The sequence below is a fragment of the Pteropus alecto genome, unplaced genomic scaffold (genome assembly GCF_000325575.1).
Source record: "Pteropus alecto unplaced genomic scaffold, ASM32557v1 scaffold414, whole genome shotgun sequence".
Taxonomy (NCBI): Eukaryota; Metazoa; Chordata; class Mammalia; order Chiroptera; family Pteropodidae; genus Pteropus; species Pteropus alecto.
The window spans coordinates 865,253-886,054 of record NW_006435781.1 but is presented as its reverse complement, the minus strand read 5'-3'; the positions used below and the strand labels follow the sequence as shown (position 1 = coordinate 886,054).

The window sequence follows — 20,802 nt, the reverse complement described above, 5'->3', positions numbered from 1 at the left end:
AAAATAAGTTTATATGTATATATAGTTATATATACCCACACATAACAGATCACAAAGGAGTTATAACATTATAGATTACTGTATTTATTAAATAATTGATTGATTTACATTTTGTCACCCAGATATTCCATTAGTTAAGATTTTACAAAGCATTATGGAAAATTATTTGCACAGATATCCTGAAAACTTTCCCAATTAATTTATCCTGGCAATAAACACCCATGCTTTGCTATCTAGCTAAACAGCTAATAATACCTCTAAGTTATAAATTAATCTAAACATCTTAAATTTGTACAGATATGGAGTATTGGTTTTCATTTTACATCCATGAACCTTTTATCCATGGATAGGCACCACAAAATATAGCTTTCCTTTGTTGTATATGTGTTAAAGTAGCCATTTAAATTTTTAAAAATTGCTCGAGTATAGCATATAGTATTGAATTTGATAATGGAATCATCTTGAACTTTCATTTAGTTCTCTACAAGATAGTACTACACTCAGAAGATTAAATAAATGAAAGAGTATAAATTATGGAGTTTTTAAACAAAATTAAGTTGCATGTTAAAATCTCCATGATTAAATGAATTCATACTATCAAAAGTAAAACCAAATACATTTTAAGATTGCAAAAGCCATTGGCTCATTAAGGAGGGTAGAAGAAATATCAGATAACTTAGCAAATTTGAAAACATTGTAACCCTTTTTCGTTTCGTGGAAATCAAAGATAGGAAAGCTATACACTTGAATTAATTTTATTCATCTGTTCTAAGAATATGTTCCATACAATGAGAGTCTTAAGTAATCATTGAAGAATCAGAATGATTCACAGATGGTGCCAGTGATTTAATTATTTTTAACCAGTTGTTCTGGGCATGCTCAGAAGGATATTTCCAACCCCACTGTAGAAGCCATCTGAGCTCCCTTCCAGCTGGTGTTCCATATTTTGAAAGCAAATTTAGATTGAAGAAAATTACACTTTTTATTGTTGTGTGCAAACGGAGGTCAAATTGCTGTGTATAAATTCTCGTACTTTTTTTCTCCTCATTGTATGAGCTATATTTATCCTACATCACATCTTTTGTGTGATTGCTATGGATTCTCACCAATGTTATTTTACGTTTTGTGTTGTCTGGCACATAGAAAGTACTAGATAAATTTTTATTGAATAAAAGAAGTACGAATTCAATGTATCCAAAATAAAACTTGCATTTCTTTATAGATTCCCAGTAAGTGTATGGAATTTCAATTTCATTGCACCCTTATTGTTATTATTAGGAAGTTTTCATTAAAAACAAATTTAAAAAGGAAGATACAAATATAATAAAACAATGCCGCCACCATCACTGAAGAGACAACATCAACAAATTTGTTGATTTAATAATTAAAACTGTATTCTGATGTTAAAATCCTTGCTCTTGATTTTATGGGAACTCAGGCAAGTTGCTTGACAAATTTTAGTCTGTTTAGGTTGCTATAAGGATTAGAGATACTCTTTGTAAAAATCTAGTCAGTGGCCTCAGAAAAACCATTATTTCACAACAAAATATCTGATATTCATAATTATTTCCATTAGACTAAGATAAACTTTACTTAATGTCCTTATTTACAATGAGAAGTAATAAATTGTTCCAAAGTATTTCTATCAAATGTAATTATTTTTCAAGTATTATCTTTCCAAGGAAGAGAGCATTAATTTTAGTAAAACAAGTTACTTTATGCCAAAATGAGTTATATTTATTCTAATTTTACTAATAAAATTACTTAATAAAACTGCACATATCATAATGCATCACTCAGTTTTGTGTTTATATCTATATTTATAAAACACATATCATTAATATATTTACCATGAATATTTCCTGAGCATTGTGCTAAATTTCCACTTGACAGAAAAATTTTATATAGTATATTACTATAAGAAAAGTAACCTTATTTTATGATTACTTATATATGACACCAAATTGAATTGTGACTGCAGTCCTTTACTGTATCTTTAATTCAGAAGATGAACAACAAACAGAATTATGTACCTGGTCATAGCCACAACCTAACAATACAATATCTGTGAATTTTAATATAACCAGTCAATCTGGTTTAACCTATTTATATCTTTAATTTATTGTGCTATTTAGAGCCAGTCATTAGAGGTAATATTTCTGTGGAAACATATTGTATAAATCTTTGTAAAATGATGAATTCATTTAAACTTAAAAGAATACTAAATAGCAATTGACATCTTATTTCATAAACAGAAAAAGGGAATCTTGCGTTAATATAGTTATTTACTATTTTTAGCCAATTCGATTAATGTTCTTAAACTTCAGTTTCCGATTTGAATTATTATTTTTTTCAATAGTTTATATATTTTTTCTTTCTCTAATACAAAAATTTCATACTCTATTATTAATTGGGTTAGTGGCTACTCTAAAATTACCATACACAATGAATTCTGCATGCTCTTCTGAACATTAAAAGTAACTTTAAATGATTTTATTCATCACTGATTAATCCATTCATTTTTTTCAACAAATATATATTACGTACCTACTACTTGCTAGTTGCTGTTTTCGGTTTCGAGGACACAGCAGCAAACAAACAAACATGAAAATTCCTGCATATTTGGATCTTTCATCATAGGGAAGGAGATAATCAATAAGAGTGGAAATATTTATAACTTTCCTGGTAGTGCATCTTATGCAGAAAAATAAATGAGGAAGGGACAACGAACGAACGAACGAACGAACGAACGGACGAACGGACGGACGGACGGACGAACGAACGAACGAACGTACGAACGAGCGTGCGTGCGTGCGTGCGTGCGTGCGTGCGTGTTTCACTGAGAACACGTTCCAGAAAAGAACTGAAGGCAGAAATGGTGGGGACCATGGAGATATGGGGATTGGGGAAGAGAATTTTAGACATAGGGAACACATAATGCAAAATGGGCATGCCAGCCATGTTCAAGAAGATTAAAGGGGTCGACGTAGGTGGAACAGAGTGAACAAGAGCTAAAGTATTGAGATAAGGCCGGAGATGTAGTAAGGGCCCAAATTATATATCCTTTGAAATTCATATGAAGATTTTGGATTTCATTTAAAACTAGATGGGCGTCCATGGGGGCTTTTTGATCAGATTGATACACCTGATTTGTATTTTCAAATGATGTTTCTGCTTATTGTGTTGACAACAGGTAAAGGAAAGCAAGGGTAGATTTTTACCGGTAACTTTGAAAGGGCAGTGTCGCCACTGTAGATCAGGGGAGGACAGTGGTTTTATTATGAAAATGTAGTGGTCATGAGTGCATACCGGTTATTAAAGTCAGAGGACTGGATAAAAACTGCAAGTTAGGGAGTATAGATAGAAAATGGAAAATGTCCAAGGATTAAGTACTGAGGCATGTCAACATTAGAAGAGAGAAGGAGATATCAGTAGTAGAGGCTGTGAAGGAACATCCAGAAAGGTAGGAGGTAAGTGAGGTGAGGAACTCCAAGCAACCTTCTTCTCTACTCTGCCATTGATGTCCAGTATTTCAGTTTTTCTGTTTTCGAATACATGAAATAGATAATTTCATGTATATAACAAATATTTCTTCATGCTTTTCCATTTTTTAAGCATTTTCTTTGCTCATTATTCTTCTTTGGATCTTAAATCTTCCATCTCCTTCTGCTTAGAAATCATCCCTGAGGTGTATACATGCCATGGAGTATTACGAAGGCTTTTGATTAAAAATGTTTGCAGAACTTATTTTTTACTAACATAGAAAAGACATATAATGACTGATAACTGAATAAACACCAATAGTGGCTAATTCTAAAACAAAACAAAACAAGAAACAACCCTGAGGACTCTGGTAAGAATCTCCTACTAGTAAACTCTCTGTTTTTGATTGTCCTAAGAGATCTCTATTTCAATGTTATTCCTAAAGGAGAGCTTCTGTATCATTCTAGGTTCATAGGTGGTTTTTCTGTCATCATTTTTGAAGACATTATTCTACTACCTTCTAGCTTTTATCACTATTCTAAAAGCAGCTGTCATTATACTTATCATGACTTTCTAGGTAATCTGTCACTTCAGCTGCATTTAAATTTCTTCTCTTTCTATTTGGAATTCTTTATATTTGACCATCTCATTCCCTATCTTTCTTGCCTTTTCTTTCACACTTTCTAAATTCTGGTCACTATTCATTGTAGGTAATTTATTTTATCTATCTTCCAATTTTCTAATTCTCATTTCTGTTATATCTAATTTGATGCTTCGCTTGTCTACTGAATTATTTTCAGTTATTACATTTTTCAATTTCTGGAAGTTCTATGTGATTCCTTTCAAATCTTCTCGATTGTTAATTTTAATTCTCTTGTCCCTAATTCTTTTAATGCAAATCTTTAAAAAATATTAAACATATTTATTTTACATTTTGTATCCGATTCATTATTTTCTGTCTTGGGGGGTTGGATCCCATTGCCATGTTTCTCATGAATTGCTATTTCAGTGTTCTTAGAACTTTATTTCAATGCTATACTCATGTTCTTAAAACTTTAAAGTCTAGATTTAAGCAGTGTTAATCTAGAATACATTTGTATTTGCTTTTTTTAGGTATGTAGGGCACTACCAATTCATAAAAGCTTACATTTTTGGGTTTTGGTTTGTCAGCACACCTAGCAGTGTGAACTCTGGACACCAAAGCATGCGCATTTTGTCCTTCAAATCAGTGACCATAAAAAATTATTCTAGAACTTCTTCAGGAATTTTTGGTGTTTCATTATCTTTCTTAATGCTATAAGAAAGGAATTATTTACTTTATCCTGAGGATCAATATTTAGTCAGTGTTCTCTTTAAGGAGAGAAGCAAGATATAAACCAAGGATTTCTTACTCAGTTTAAAAGTTATTACAGAGTATCAAAGGTTTTCTAGTATGGGTGAGATCCACTTTATACATAGTGGCCTAATCTTGATTGTGCATTGGTAATAAAAAAGAATTTTGGAGATTTTTTATTGACTTATCATCAGAACTTTCAATTAAATAAGCCATTCCTGTTGACACATGTCTTGTTTCCTTTTTAAGTTGTTTATATATTCTCTATGTTTTGTAGATTTATTTTAACTCATCCTGGTTGAGATACCAAAGCATTTATTCAATTTGTAGGCTCATATCTTCTTTAAGTTCTGGGAAATTTTAGCCATCATTAAATATTATCTTATGTATTCTGTCCTCTGCTTCTTAAATTATATTAGACATAAAGTTTCTTATTCTGTTCTCTCAGTCTTTCATGTTTTCCATATTTTTATATGGTATATTTTGATAATTTCACCAGAATGATCTTCTAATTTTCTATTTATTTAGGTGTTAATACATATACTTACTTTTTTATTTCAATGACTAGCTTTGGGTATCTAAAAGTTTTATTTGATGTTGTTTCATCATAAATACCTGTGCATTTTCATAGTGTTTATATAAATTAATATTTATTTTATTCCTTTATCTCCGTAATTATTTTAAACACATTTACTTTAGAATATCCAATAGTTTTTTTTTTATTTTTTATTTTAAGTTCATGAGGCACTAATTCTCTTGATCATTATATTAGATGACTCTAAGTCTCAATATATTATTTCTTCATGTGGGTTGTAATATTTCGTTGTGAACTAATCTTCAGTGTTTTTGTGTCTGTGGGACTCTCCTGAAAAATTAATTTATTGCATTTTCCTGTGGGAAGGCTCTTAGGATTTCACCAATATGAGTCCAATTTCATGTTTATCTCAGTTCAGGAATCTTGAGCCTTATGGTTAGTGTAAAAATTCAGATCCCACACACTTAGTTTTAATTTTCATTTAAGATATTTTTTCTCCAGCTAGAATCCTTGGCAGATGAATTGAGCTTGTGAGTAGGATTTACCTATTTGCCTCCTACATGCCAAGGGAAGAACTTGAAGGTTTTGTTTGAGGGGTTTAATTTACATCTCTACACTACATGTTCTGTAAGGTCACATATTTTCTACTAAAAAAGTCTTTAAAAGTTTCTCCTAACCATTAGACCTTCAGTGCAGGTTCAGTGTCTGCACTGATGTGCTCATTTATGGCACCTAGGGGGAAGAAAGGTTCCATGATATATTTTGAGCTCAATTATGTGTTTAAAACTTGTTTTTAAAAAATTACAATTTATTCAGAATTTCTATTCATTTGAAATGAAGGGTGAGGGAATAAATCAGTCCATCAACTTCCTATAAATTTATTCTAGCTGAACATACCATATTTACTAAGCAACCATTAAATTAATTCTATTACAAAACTAGAGACTAGAAAAATTGCTATAGAAATGGCAATAAAATATTATGATCACAAACAACCTAGAAAAACATAAAATATTAACTTGTCTAATTTTTTTCTTAACTCTTGTGACATGTTAATTACAAAATTAAAGCTGGGAGGAGGAAAATTCTATAAGCAGCTATCTCCTTGGTTCATTTCCCTTAGCAACCATTATTACTCCTTTATATTCACAACTCTGTTTACTAAAAAACATTCTGTCTCTAAATAAGAAAATTATTTATGTGCCCAAATTCTCCAAGGATCTTGCATTGGCAGCTGACAATCTTTGTTGTTATTTCAAGGAAGAGAAAAAAAATTCTGTGTGGCAAGTATGCAAAGAATATGTTTCTCCCTCATTTTAGTCTCAAAATTAATTGGTTACCCTTATATGATAAGAGATAATACACACCAAGAATGAATAACTGGCTATCAAATCTAAGTTCAGACATTATTTTACACAGGTGATGGCAGTCAGCTCTGATATTACTTTTCTTGTACAACTCTGATTCATTTAACAAAATCCAAAATAACAAAAAGTATAATGGTACAGTGATGTTTTTCCCAATTATTTTCTTCTGAAGAATAATAGTTTTTCACAACCACTGAAATAGGAATCCTATCATGAAAATGAAGTTTTTCCCTTTGTACAGCAACTATTCAAAAGTGAAAGTTTATAGGATCTATTCCCCTCATAGATATTCATAATCACACTTGCATATCAAAAGCCCCAAGAAGTTCTAGAGTAAAGAGACTTAATTCATTGTTTCTCAAACTTAATTGCACACTCGATACTCCATACAGTATTTTGGGAAGCACTGAGTTCAAGTTTGATGTCATCCATTTCTTACATGTGCCATTGGACAAATCTCATTAATTTAAATTAATTTTTCTTACTATAAAATGTCCATGAAAATAATACTTCCTTGAGGGGTTTATTAGTGGGATCAAACTAAATGTATGTGAAAGCTCTTTGTAGATGTAAAATTCTATTCAAATTCAAACAATTTTTAAAAGTGAGTGGCAGGATGTTCACTCTATAAAAATATTTTCATTTTACAGAATAATTCACTTAAGGACTAATTTACGTAATATGTTTCTTGTGGCATTTAAAGTGAATCTACCAACAAAATACATTTTCTATCAACTATTCAAGAACTTGCGTATTTTGAAATATGTACTTTTACTTTTGTTAAAATACCTTTTATAATTTACTCTGATGTAGTAAAAGTTATCTTTTGCAGTACATTATTGTAACACCCTTTACTACCTCGATGTTAAGTTTCAAGAACTTTGTCTTTTCTCAATATACACACTTCCAAAAGTAACTAATAAAACCTGATGTTCTGAACAATCATCTTAAACTCCCAATCGGCATGTGTAATTACAAGGAGTATAAAATTATTTTTAGAACAGAAAAAAAAACCCTATTAAGTATTAACTGTGCAGATTATACATCAAAGTTCTACTAAATGTTTATTGTTCTTAAATGACAAGATGACTAAGTTATGTTACAACACCTATGTAAAAATCTAGGTGGAAACTATTCTTTGAAGAAACAATACGTGCAAAAGTCCTGAGATGAAAATGATGGTGGTGTATTTAAGTACAGAGGAGAACTTTTTATGCCTCTTTGATGGGCAACAGGCAAAAAAGGGAGATGAAGTTGGAGTAGTAGGGGTGATAGGCAGGGACCAAGTCACGTAGAAGCTCAGAAGATTTCATGAAAAGGGTATGGAGCAGCAGGGACTTGATAGAATTTCAGTTATTCTTTAGGAGCTCTAGGGCTCTCACTGGGGAGAATATAGTGTAGGTGAGAAAAAATTGAAAGCCAGAATTAGAGTCTATTGAAGTAACTCAGGTGAGAGATGATTGTGCTATATACCAAGGTTGCTACAATGCAGATACTGAGGAGTGGTCCACTTAAAGATGTATTTTTCAGGCAGAGTCACAGGATTTGAAATGAATGACATGGATAATACAAAAGAAAAATCATGAGTGATTCCTCTTTTTGACATAAGTGAAAGGGCAATTTACTAACACTCAGAGAGCTTGGTAGGAACCAATATTAGGAAGGGGAGGAAATCCATTATTCTTGACTTGGCTATGTTATGTTTGAGATACCTGTTAGGCATCCAAAATAAGAAGCTGAATAAGAAGTAAATGTTGAATATCAGCATTATTTACTTGGTAATTGAAACTATGGCATATCCAGGGCAAGTGGAGTTGTTGTAATTAGAGAAGGGACATTTCATTTCCTCTTCCACTAAGATGTTTATATTTTTTGGTTCCCTTTCCTGGGACAGATCATATTTGTATGCCTATTCCAAAGGTTTATTACATATTTTCCTTCCCAGAAATGTGATAATCAGCACTAATTCACACTGAACTCATTAGGTACAAACCTTGTATTTCTTGCTACCTTCTAGAGAAAAGCCTTTCCTTTATGTGGGATCAAATCTCTTCTACATTCTCACAGCACTCTATGCTTTCATTTGCAGCACTTGCCACAATTTCAGTAGTCAATTACAAGATTTTTTAAAAATTTTTTTCTTCTTTATAAATAGAAAAAAGTTACATAGCTTTACATAGCTTGCTCCTTTCTGGCTTCATTTTCCTTTCTACGCTAGTATATTATTTAGTAATTCTTTCAGCAAAAATCTGTATGTAATTAATTTTCTTTGTTTTTGTTTATCTGAAAATAATTGTATGTCTGAAAATATTTTGTCTTAATTCTCAAATGACAGCTTATGGGATATTTGAAAATTTGCCTGGCACATTGAAGGGATTACTCCACTCCCTTCTAAAGTCTATTGCTTATGAAAAGTCTGCCATCAATTTCATCATCCTGTAAGTATTCTGTCTTTGCTAGTACTCAGTAGCTTTTATGATACCTTCCTGATCACTGAGTTTCATTCAGATCTAGCTAGGTGTAAACTAGTTTTTATTTATTCCAGATTGATTGAGTTTTATTCAATTTGAGGACTCATATAAATTGAAATTTATTCAATTTTGTTAAATGTTAGTCACTTATGTAAAATATTGTCTCTTCCTCAGGCACTCTACTTTCAATCAATTTGATATATGTTTGAACTATTTATTCTATTCTCTATATTTTCTCATTTTTTTTTTTAGCAAATCAAAATTTTCCTCAGCATCTTTCAATTATTTTTTCTATAATGAACCCACTATTTAAAAAGTTGTTTGAGTTATTAAGTTCTAGACTTTTATTTTTCAAATCATCCTATTCACTATTTAAAATGGCCTGTTTTTATTATAAGAATTCCATTCGATCCTTTAAAATTTTTTTTTGAACATTAAAAAAACAATGTTCTTTTCTAACTGTCTTCTTATCTTGAAATTCTTCAAGGGTACATTCTCCTTTTATTTTTGTCCTATGTTAATATCACTCATGAAAAGAATCTTTTTCATATCTATTGTAATTTGAGTCTGAGTTTATTTTGCTTAGGAGTTCCAGACAAACCCTGGGTTGTGGTGGGACCTTAATTGTGCAATTTTGTGGCTACATTTACTTGAGCTCTCAGGGGTTAACTGTCAAATGCTAGAATTAAGCTTAATAAAAATTGTGTATAATTTTCTATTAAGGAATTTTCAAAACCTTTAAATTTCTTATCTATTTCTTTACTTTCCTGTAGAAGATAAGAATTTAAATAGAGCTCTATTGACAAGTTTATGGAAAATTATCCCTTCAGTGGTAGAATCACCAGCTTTACAAGAAATTCCCTGCAAATATTTTTGACTCTAGACAAAATTATCTGTCCAAGGATTATGAAATCTAACTTGTAATTTACACTGAAGAAAATATATCTATGTGTTGTTAATAACATGCTAAGCCTATGGTACATACTGAGCCTAATTCTCTTATTGGCTTATAAAGATATATATATTTTTTAAATAATGTGTCTCTTTTCCAATATTAACTTATACATAGAACAAGGAAGAAAAAAATTGATTCACTGAGCCTCTATAATGCAGCAGGTGTTTTACAAATATTACTATATTTCATTACCAAAAAACAACCTTATCCTCATTGCAGTCATGAGGGAAATCAAGCTGAAAACGATTTCCCCATGATCATACAGCCAGCAGATGGTCACTGGGGTTCATACTCAGCGCTGTTCATCCCAGGACGTGGTCTCTTTACTAGACCATACTGCTGCTAGAAAACCTTCTGAAGAAAAATCCCTTGTGTTCAGTTTACTTGGTCTTCAGTGAGCAGCCAGGTCTCTAAAGCCAACTGGAACTGTATTAGAAATGTCTTGTATTTCTAATTAGGACAGAGGAGTCAACATTCTGAATAACGGGAAAAAATTTTACCTGTTTTCTCCCAGTCTGTTTTCCTTTCTTTATGGTCTCTGGGTTTGTTCTGAGAACCATCATTTTCAGATACTCTCTACTCTGCTTGGCTCTGCTCTCCTTTCTGGCCCAGGGTGTCTCATGGCTCCCTCAGATTAAGTGCCAGACTTTTTCTGAGATTTACTATTGCCATATATAGCTCTGACATGAACGTAAGCCCCAAAGTATACTAATTTTTACTACTTAGCCCATTTCTGAGTCTTTACCTCTGAAATAAGAAAAATTAAGTCCACTTTTTAAACTCAGCCCTCAGATGTTAAACACTTTACAGTACTGCCTACAATCTTGAATTGCCACTGCTAAGATGTGAAAGACTAACTGAAAATCAAGAAGTCCAAATAAAGTCTAAAGTTTATATCTAAAGAGAACAGAAAGGGATATTTGAGAGAAAGAAAGATGAGAGAAATAGAGAAGGGAAATGCAGAGGAAGGTAAACAATTTTGAAGCTACGACTACCTGTGCTACATCATGGCCATTGTAGGATTATTTCAAATGTAACTTTTGGTTAACGTGTTTGCTTGTAGGTATTTCAAATGGCCTCACTGCAAAATAATTAGGAAAGACGACTCTGACCAGTGGACATGTGAAATCTGTTTTTTAAATATATGTTAGTAATTGGCGGGATATAATCTTGGATCTATCTATCATAGCTATCAATTAATCATCTATCATTTTTAGGGCTAATTAAAATCCAAAGTCAAATATAATTGTAACATTAAATTAATTATTCTTCATGCATATGGTTATTGCTTCTGTTATCACGGAAAATCAAGAGTTAAGATAAAAATATTTTCCCCACCCAGGCACCTTCAGAATTTTGAATCTTTCAGATATAGAAAAAAGAAGAAATGGTTTGTGGGAAAAATATTAAAAGTAAAAAATTAGTGTTTTTACTATAAATTATTTAAAAATTTTTATACTAGTTTACATATCTTCATTTCACCAATCATTATTTTATTATGTTTTACAAATATTGTTGAGATCCCATTATGTGTAGTTACATAATGGTATTTTAAGTGAGTGTTTTATGAAGATTTTTGATCCGGTGTCTATTTAACTCTAAAGTGTTAATAACCTACCTTGACCAGGCTGTAAAGAATTATAATCCTGCATATAGAATGTGTTGAGATTTAGGGGAAATTAGAATGGAAAAATCAGTTACTAGTTAGATAATTCAAAGAAAAGGACTTCTCCCTGAATGACCTATGAAATCAAAGCAAAAATATTTTACTTGAATTTTCTTTATGGTTGCCTTAAACTTTCAATTCATTTTGTATCTACAGACACAGGCTTTCTGTTAGTGTAAGGTTGAGTGATTTATGATATATTATGTTCATAACATCTAAAATGTAGAATAGGCTGAAACATGCAATCAGCTAGAATCAAACTTCAAATGTAATATAGTTTAAATATATCTTATATTCTAATTTCTCAGAATATTCAGTTTTGGATATTGGATGTTGGATTTCATAGAAAACAGTGTATTCATGGAATTTTCTAACATGTAAAAAGAAGTCACAATAATATATTTTCCCTTAGTTAATAAGAGTATTAACAAAATTATATGCTTATAAAATAGTTATGTTAACTGTCCTAGAAATATTTTTAAATATATTTCGTGTTAAATGGGATCAACGATATCACACAAGAAATTCCCCAAAATGTCTCATCTAAGGATTGAAACAAATGAAACTGTCATTTACATAGGTCAAAAATGGTTGGCTACCTGTTGGTTTCATGTGATTCAACCTAACATAATTATAAAGCCTTACCTTCCAGACTCTGACATGCTGATTCTGTGAGGAGCACTATCTTTGCATAATTACAGAGTGGTGACCATTCCTCTTCACTTTACAATTTCTCAGAATAGAAACAAAATATGTATCCCTTAGAAAATTCCTATAATTTATACCCTATTACAGATAAAGGGCTAAGAAGAACACGCTTATGATCATTAATCACTTTTTTAAAGAGATAATCACAAAATTTTCAGCCAGTTGTTAAAGAAGAGTAGCCGTTCCTTTTTCTTCAGGTGTGCGATATTTCGGTAGTCACAGTAATTGGTATTTTTTTCAATCTATCAATTATCAACCATCTTACTAGGCATCCAGTTCTTCTAATAAAGCTTTTACACCCATTTAGTAGCTAAGCCAGGTATGACGGCTAAATTATTGTTCTTTAAATCAATGATATAAGGGCTTATGCTAGTTGATATAAGATGATTCACAAAAGATTTGTTATTTACCAATATACATTAAAAAAGTAAAAGTAGCATGAGATGATCTCAGGAAAGTGATACATATTTTTGGTTTAGACATTGAAATAAAGTAAATGTATGATAAATTGACAAATTCACATTGCCAATGTTATGAAGAAATGATGTGGCAAAAAATTAAGATGTGCTTTTCATTTTTGGCAAAGGGGCTGCTTTCTATGACCTGTTAATTTATTATAGTTTTAATCTGAAAAATGAACCGCTAGTGTTACAGAAGCCCAAAGTGAAGGGAAACTACTCACTTTCAGAATGCATATTAGAAGTTTGAAATTGCACCCAGATTTTGTTTTCTTTTTGTTAGTAGGCCTCTGTTATTAGAGTAGTAGTTGCAAACACATACGTGGGTTTGCCAGTAACAACTCACAATTTGTGCAAAGTTGAGTCTTCGAAACTGAGCAAATTTGCTCTCAATTTCCCGCCAGCGATTGCTGAGCTGGATCTGAGTTGGCTCCACTGCCATTGCGGCCCCATCCTCAGACAAGCCCTCAGCTTGCCTACGCACTGCATTCAGCTCCTCTTTCTTCTTCTGCAATTCACGATCAATTTCCTATTGAGCAAAACCAATACAGGGCCCAGGGCAGTTAGCTAACCACATCAACCAACCAGCAAGCAGCACATACTTCTCTCAGAAATTTCATAGGCTGTTGTCATTTTATTTTAATTTTTTCAAAATTTACAATATGGGAGCCATCACTGTCATCTTCACCCAAGAATCCAAATATTATTTCAGTTATCCTCTGAATGCTCAGTTTTAGATATTCTAATTAAGAAAATATTTAAATTGATCTAACATTTTTCTTTTTTCTCAATTCCTCTGGTGTTTTGGGGGTTGACCCAAATTGGAGTGATTACTTATTATTTATTAGGGACCATCCATATAGAATATAATTTAGAGGGTAAATAAGTTATTTATTTATTTTTTAAAAAGCCTCAAGGAACTCAACAGACAATGAAGCAAAATAAAAAGTATAAAATAAAAACAAAAAAAATCTTCAGACAATATGCAAATAAATCTATAGAGATTTGACACTGATGTGTGAAGATGCTCTGATGAAATGAATGTGCTAACATGAGAGAGAAGCCGTCCATATACCGATAAGTCATTTGTTCATCTGGAACAAAGATACACAGAGTCAATTACAGTTTTGCCAGAAAACAGATGACATTTCTTAATTCATTTTACATTGTCTAAAAATAAAACAGTTTATTCATTCAACATTATGTCAATTGAAAGACACAATACATTTACTAAAACAAAACACAAGAAAATACATCATAGAGAACGCTTATAGAGGAAATAACCACATCAATATTTTAAATATGATCCACATAGGTTAAGTTAAATAAATTAAATGGTAGCACAAAAATCTAGTATTGACATTCTAAAACAACATTACCTTTAATTTTCTTTCATCTCTGGGTTCAGGTAGGCTGGCTAATTTTTTTTCAATGTCATCCAAGCATTTCAGGAGATCATCAGCCTGCCTCTTGTATTGATACCACTGATGAGAAATTTCTAGAGCCTTTTTTCTTCTTTGAGACCTCAAATCCTGTTCATGGTGCAGATATTATTAAAATATCAATATATATGTATAGCACACTTTTGGTTGTAGTTATTTAAAAATAATTTGAGTCCTTCATCTTGTAAAACTTTGGTTAAGTTTATATTTAAGTGCTAAACATACAAATAGATGATCAAATTATGTATTTATGTGGCAGGACCCATGTACGTAAAGCTAAGAAAACTGAAAAACCCACTTAAAGTATTTATTTTCTCTTGGCATGTTCAAACTTGCTCGGAAATCCTGTTATATTTAATTGACTTAATGAATCAACTAATTATCATGTAGCCTATTTGAAATAGCTTAATATATGAATATAGTTGAGCTCACTAGATACTTGTACGAACTTAATGAGTCTGTATTTGACTTTTAAAGGAGGTAAAAAAATTCTAAAATTTATATCTTAAGCCCTGAGTTCATAAAAAAAAAATATTAGGTTTATATAGCCAAATAACTACATTCATGGTTTTAGAAATCCATGTAAAAAAGTTTCATGGAACATTAATAACTTATGATTAGAAATATAAAGTCATCTTATTTATATAAATTGTTTTAAGCTATATATGTAGAAGTGTGAAAATTGTATTTCTGTGCGTGTACACGAAAATGACAATTTAAATGTTCTAAAAATGGTTTTTCTCTCAAGACTTGCATGGCCAGCTTTTTCTTACTATATCAAATCATGTTCCAAATGCAAAATAATGCACTATTTTTGAAAGAGAAGTATATGGTTTCCAATCAACCTGATGAGATAAATAAGGGTGACTGATTTAATAAATCAGCAAATGGAGGGGGGCGGATTAATCACCTTGCTCCTTACAAGCATATCCAATGTCTTCTCTGATCAACAGAATTTGTTGAAATGCCATTTTATGCTAACACAAGGAAACATAAGAGCTCAGAATACAGTTTTCATTTTCTCAGAACAGTACCAATTAGAGTTTCATGTACAGATTTAACTGGAACAAAAGAAAAATAATGAATATCAAAGACTTCTTGAAATATTCCTTGCATTAGAAACTTTTGGCCTTCTTTGGACTAGAGATGGAGCCACTGGGCAGGTTAACATAGTTACTGAATTTGGTGGTGTAGATTGGTTTGGCAAGTGGAGTAGATTTTCATTAATCTCTTTTAGCATATATTTGCAATAATGATTTCATTCTTCATTTTGTGGAGAATTGGGAATGTAAAATTTACTGCGATCACATTTTTAATTGAATTTATAAACCTCCTGTGGAAGTAATAAATGCCTGGGATGAACCAGATAGTATGCTGCTTTTTTCAAAGGTACTAAGATAGAGCCATGAGTGAGAGTTGAGCAGTGCCTTATGCATCACACAACTCACATCTTTGCCAAGAGAAAGGGCTTGTGGTCATCAAATCTGAAACTCTTCATTTCTTAAGTACAAGGTTATGTGTACTGGGTAAAGATATTTAAAGCCACTATATAAATTTCTTTACAGGTATGCCAGATAACCATTAAACACTGCTTGCTGTTCAGTAGGACACATATCATCACATGACTAGTATAGATGCTTCCGAAAGCTTGGTCACAGCTGGAAGCGTGTGAATTACACAGCTTTCTGATTTTCTGAGCACATTATGGCTTGCTCTTGCATTCCCTCGAGGAACAGACCTTTTATATTAACTGTATTTATCAGCAGTTACCTTCGGAACCCCTGCTGGCCAATTAGACTTTCCATGTGGATTCTTTGCAGGCACAATATTGTGTAATTACATTCTCAGCAGTGTTTATTTGGTTGTCTGGCTATATGGGAAAAGGCTTTATACTCTTATTTGCATATAGAAAACAGACTCCATTCACCTACTAGGTGGATCCACCTACATAGCTACACAGCTCTAAGAGACTGATTTACAATGAAAAGCTCAGCCATTAACAATATCAGAAAATCAGCCATGCATGCAAATAGTGAATATTGCAAAGCACATAAAAATAGGTTACTCCACAAAACTCTTCACATGTCCATTCTTAGTTCAAGAACTTCTTAGATATTACTATAGAAAAATCAATACTCTATCTGGCCTTCCTTCACAAATCCAGATGAATCACATCGGTACTTGAAGCAATACACTATTACTGGTTAATGAGAGTACCAGTTCCTCTTCAAGGATATTAAAATTATTTTTGAGGATTTCTTTCTAAATGAAAGTAGACTGTTGTAGATGCTCAGTTAGTTGCAAAGAGCGACTCTTTTAAAGGCAAAATGAAATTAATTGAAAAAAATCAAGTCAAATCCCAGGCCTTATTAAACAAATATTAGATTACCAAAAAATTGGATCTCCTCTAAATAAAATCAACAAAATACAGAAAGAAGAAAGTCTAAAAAATATACATTGGCAATTTTAGCAGTTAAGCAAGTTTTCAAGAAAAAATGTAAAAATAACTTATAAGAAACTATATTAGAAATTAAATGTATAAATATTAAAAACAATGAATTATAATCTTTTGATTACTATTCAGAAAAAATTGTCTAAGAAATTCAAAAATTTTAAGCAACACATCTTTCAAAAACAAAGACACCACTCAAAAACGTTAAATAAAGCCCACATATTGAACAGAAAAAAATGTATTTCTGGTGACTAAGATTCTTAAGCAGATTTTATTTATGCACAATATATTTTACCCTACATAGGAAAAGAAACCACAGGCAAGGTATATTATAATTTTAGCTCTAATACCTTGAGAGCATTATGTTTTGTCTGTAACAGCTGCTGTTTTATCTTTATTTCCTCTCGCTTTCTCTCATCTGTGATTCTTTGTTGTAAGTTGTCTCCTCTTTGCAACAATTCTTTTACAGTACCCTCATTGTCTTCACTCTGATTAAAAACAACAAGTACAGTCTTCATTTTGGTTTTTAAAAAGCTGTACATCGTTAACAGAGATAATAAAACATGTTATTTAAACGCACACAAAAAATCCAACTTAAAACTTTCTGGGGATGTTATTACAAGGTACTGTGCTCATTAATTTTTCTTTTATATGTTGTATGTTAACTTTTAAAAGAAGTGAGTTTCCCCCTGTCTAGTTGAAAAGGACACACTTGATAAGGAGCATATATAGGAAGATGGAGGAGTAAGGTACTTCATCATTTCACGCAAGACCTGATGGTGGTGAAAGCATTCTTTTGGCTTTGATTTTCAGTATATTTTAGAAATTAAAAAAATTTGAAGAAGTATATTAAACTTATCATTTATAATGTTAACTTATCCATATAGGAATATGGATGTGGATGTGTGAGTATGAGATGGTGACACACATTCCTAAGTGAAAATATTTTGTTTCACATGTTCACTAATTTCTATCTAAGAATCTCTGCTTTAAATAACCTAAATGCCCAAATTTAGGACAAATATTAGGGCATTAGTAAAAAAAAAAAGAAGTGTTAAATTGCTGTCAAGTATCACAAATAATTTTTAAAAACCCGTCATATGTGCAAGTTATTTTTAAATACAATCAAACAATCATTAAAACATGGATTAGGAAAATGGCCTTAAATGTTTTAAATATATGTTTTTATTTTTTTAGACTCTAAAATATATTTTTTATGTACTTTGAATTAAAATTATTTAAATAAGAGCTGGTCTAATATACCAGCATATGTGACCATGTGATTTTTCATGTCTAGTTTCTTATCTTTGTTTCAACTCAATATATAAAAACTTTCTACCAAGGAGATTTCACCTTGCAATGTTACCCAAGGTACTCTGATGAGCTAAGAATAATAAATATAAGAGAAATTCTAAAAATTTATATGTATAACTATTCATGATACTAGATATTACATATTTAAATCTATAATGCCTATTTAAACTTCCACACAAAACTGAGGGACTGTTCTTTTCTTTTAGAATAAATGGGCTTTTAATCCGAGATTTGTCAGTTACTAGGCTAATGAAATAATATAGTATAGATATATTTATAGTATGTGAAAAACTTAATTTAATATATGTCTTTTAAAAGTTTGCAACATTTCCTAGGGCTGAGAACAAAAAACTAAATAAACAAAAATATGCCATTTCACTTCTTTCCCTGCACCAGGTGTGAGCTATTGGGCAGAAGCGGCAATCAGCCCAAGAGGTAAGAAGCACTTTTTCACCTCGGTGCCCTCTGGTTTCTTCTTTTACATGAGTAGAGGGCATTGTAACTCAGCATCTTGGAAAACCTCTTATTGTTTTTCTTTCCAGGAGCTGAGTTGGCAAGGCCACAAAACCCCATACATGGGAAGTATTGATTCAGGCAGCTCCAAGAAGTCAGAATTGATATCAGTGGGAACTAAGATTGATGGAAATAGTCCTCCTATAGCTTCACATGCCTATTATTTTAAACTTATGTATTGCTTTTTGATGTCATTTTCAAGTGTTGACTGAGAAATCTCTAGCATAATGTATGTAAAGCTTAAGAATGCCATTTACTGATGGCTGTGGAGAAGGGAAAGGAAATTGTGAAAAGGAGGTGAACAGAGAAAAAAGGGCAGTGAAAAAGGATGTGAAGCTAGAGAAAAATATAAAAGACATTTAGGAATTAATCAAGGTTGAATGAGAACATTATGAGCTTGGGAATAGTCCACATGGTTACATTTATTTTCTCCCCATGAAATAAGCAGCATAAATTTGTACGTATTTTAGACGTACACTATACTATTTATTCAACTTTTCGATAAAACCACTTGTGGTAAACTTTAATAAACATTGTTTATATTGTGTGTAATTGCCCCTTCTCTGAAACAAATGCCATATTACCAAAAACATGACTGGAAAAAAAATAAGCCATCTATGATAGTTGAGTTTCTTATTAAATTTCTAGTGTATATTCTGATTTGACTCCTTTTCCCCCACTACATTTAATCCTCTGAGTTTGAAAAGAGTACAGGTCAAAGCAAAATTGCTGAGCTATTTATTAGAATCTGTAAGTGCTCCTATGTATCCCAAACCACAGTACTTTGGCATTCATAAGAAAAACTAAACATGAATACTTTGCATTTGTGATAAATCATTAGAATCGCAAAATGTGCAAGATATGCCCTGAGAATTTGTTTGGAGACTTCAGGTATCTAATTTCTTTCCAAATATGTAGTCATTTTTACTCCTAGTTCATTCACACTTTTATCACAACCAATTTACCATATCTTTATTGAAGTCTTCCTCTTTCAGATTCACCCCCTGCTGAATTTCAGCCTCCAGTGGTTCAAGCAATTTTTGTATATCTGAGTTAAACTGCTCCAATTCCTTCAAAGGAATGGAGGCCTAAAAAAAAAGATAGTGCTAATTTAAATCAAAATTACTTTTTATTAGAAGCATAAACTAACAAATACATTTGTTCAACCTCCTGTTGCTAAAAAAATGACATGCATTATGTTTCCATATTATATTTTATGAAAGTTTTGAAATGCAACTGGGAAAGTACCTGAGGATGCAAATAAAGACAAACATTTAACATCAGAGCTGAACACACATGCAAAACAATGCAACTCATCATTCTGTTTTTTTTTTTCCCAAAAAAAGTCAATTTTCATATATTTGGGTTAATTGTTAATATTCTAAAATTGAACTTGATTTTATTTGAAATATTCTGATATAAATACCATGTGTGCAAATATGTCTTATCAGAAATTGCCTCATTCATCAAATGACAGTAACCTTAGGTGGAAATGCAGAATTGTTACCTTATCCTCAGGAAAACTACATGGCAATCTGCTCAGATATTTTAAATGACACTTTTAGCATGGAGAAACTGACAAGCATGCTCTCATAAGACAAACAATGCCATTAGCTTGCCTTAGAAATGCTTTCTTTGGTAGCACAAAACATTCAAATGAATGAACCAGAATATTTCACATAAAATATACATATTTTCCAACCTTATAAACATCACAGTTTCTTTAATTTTGAAATTCATAATGACCAGAGTCTCAGAAAAATTTAAAATACCTTGTTTTTCTAAAGAAACCACTTAGAGGAGTGATGAATAATGTATTAAAAATCAAATACATATTCAAAAGAGTAGGCAATGTTTAATTACTGAAGTTCGAACAGTTAATAAAATAAGTATTCTATTGATCTTTACTCTATGTTTATGCTCAATTGCTTTGCATTAAAACACTAGAGAATATTTTATACCTGATAGCTTTTGAAAACTCATATATGACATACAGAACTCTTATTTTCTTATAGAACTAAACATTTTCCATTTGTAAAACCAATTCAGGAGCAACCCCCAGTGTCATATGCCAGGATGACTGCATCCATCGAGTTGTTCCCACC

The 20,802-nt window shown here is 31.6% G+C and overlaps 1 protein-coding gene across 1 annotated transcript in view; it reads right to left on the bottom strand.

The window, feature by feature from the left end:
• DMD (dystrophin) overlaps nt 1–20,802 on the bottom strand; it is a 1,580,480-nt gene that overhangs the window by 1,130,183 nt on the left and 429,495 nt on the right. The window contains exons 36-39 of the mRNA XM_006911463.3: nt 19,663–19,785; nt 17,221–17,358; nt 14,356–14,508; nt 13,323–13,505 (exon numbers count right to left, since the gene is read on the bottom strand). Of these exons, the coding sequence (XP_006911525.1) occupies nt 13,323–13,505; nt 14,356–14,508; nt 17,221–17,358; nt 19,663–19,785 (597 nt within the window). The remainder of the gene's footprint in view (nt 1–13,322; nt 13,506–14,355; nt 14,509–17,220; nt 17,359–19,662; nt 19,786–20,802) is intronic.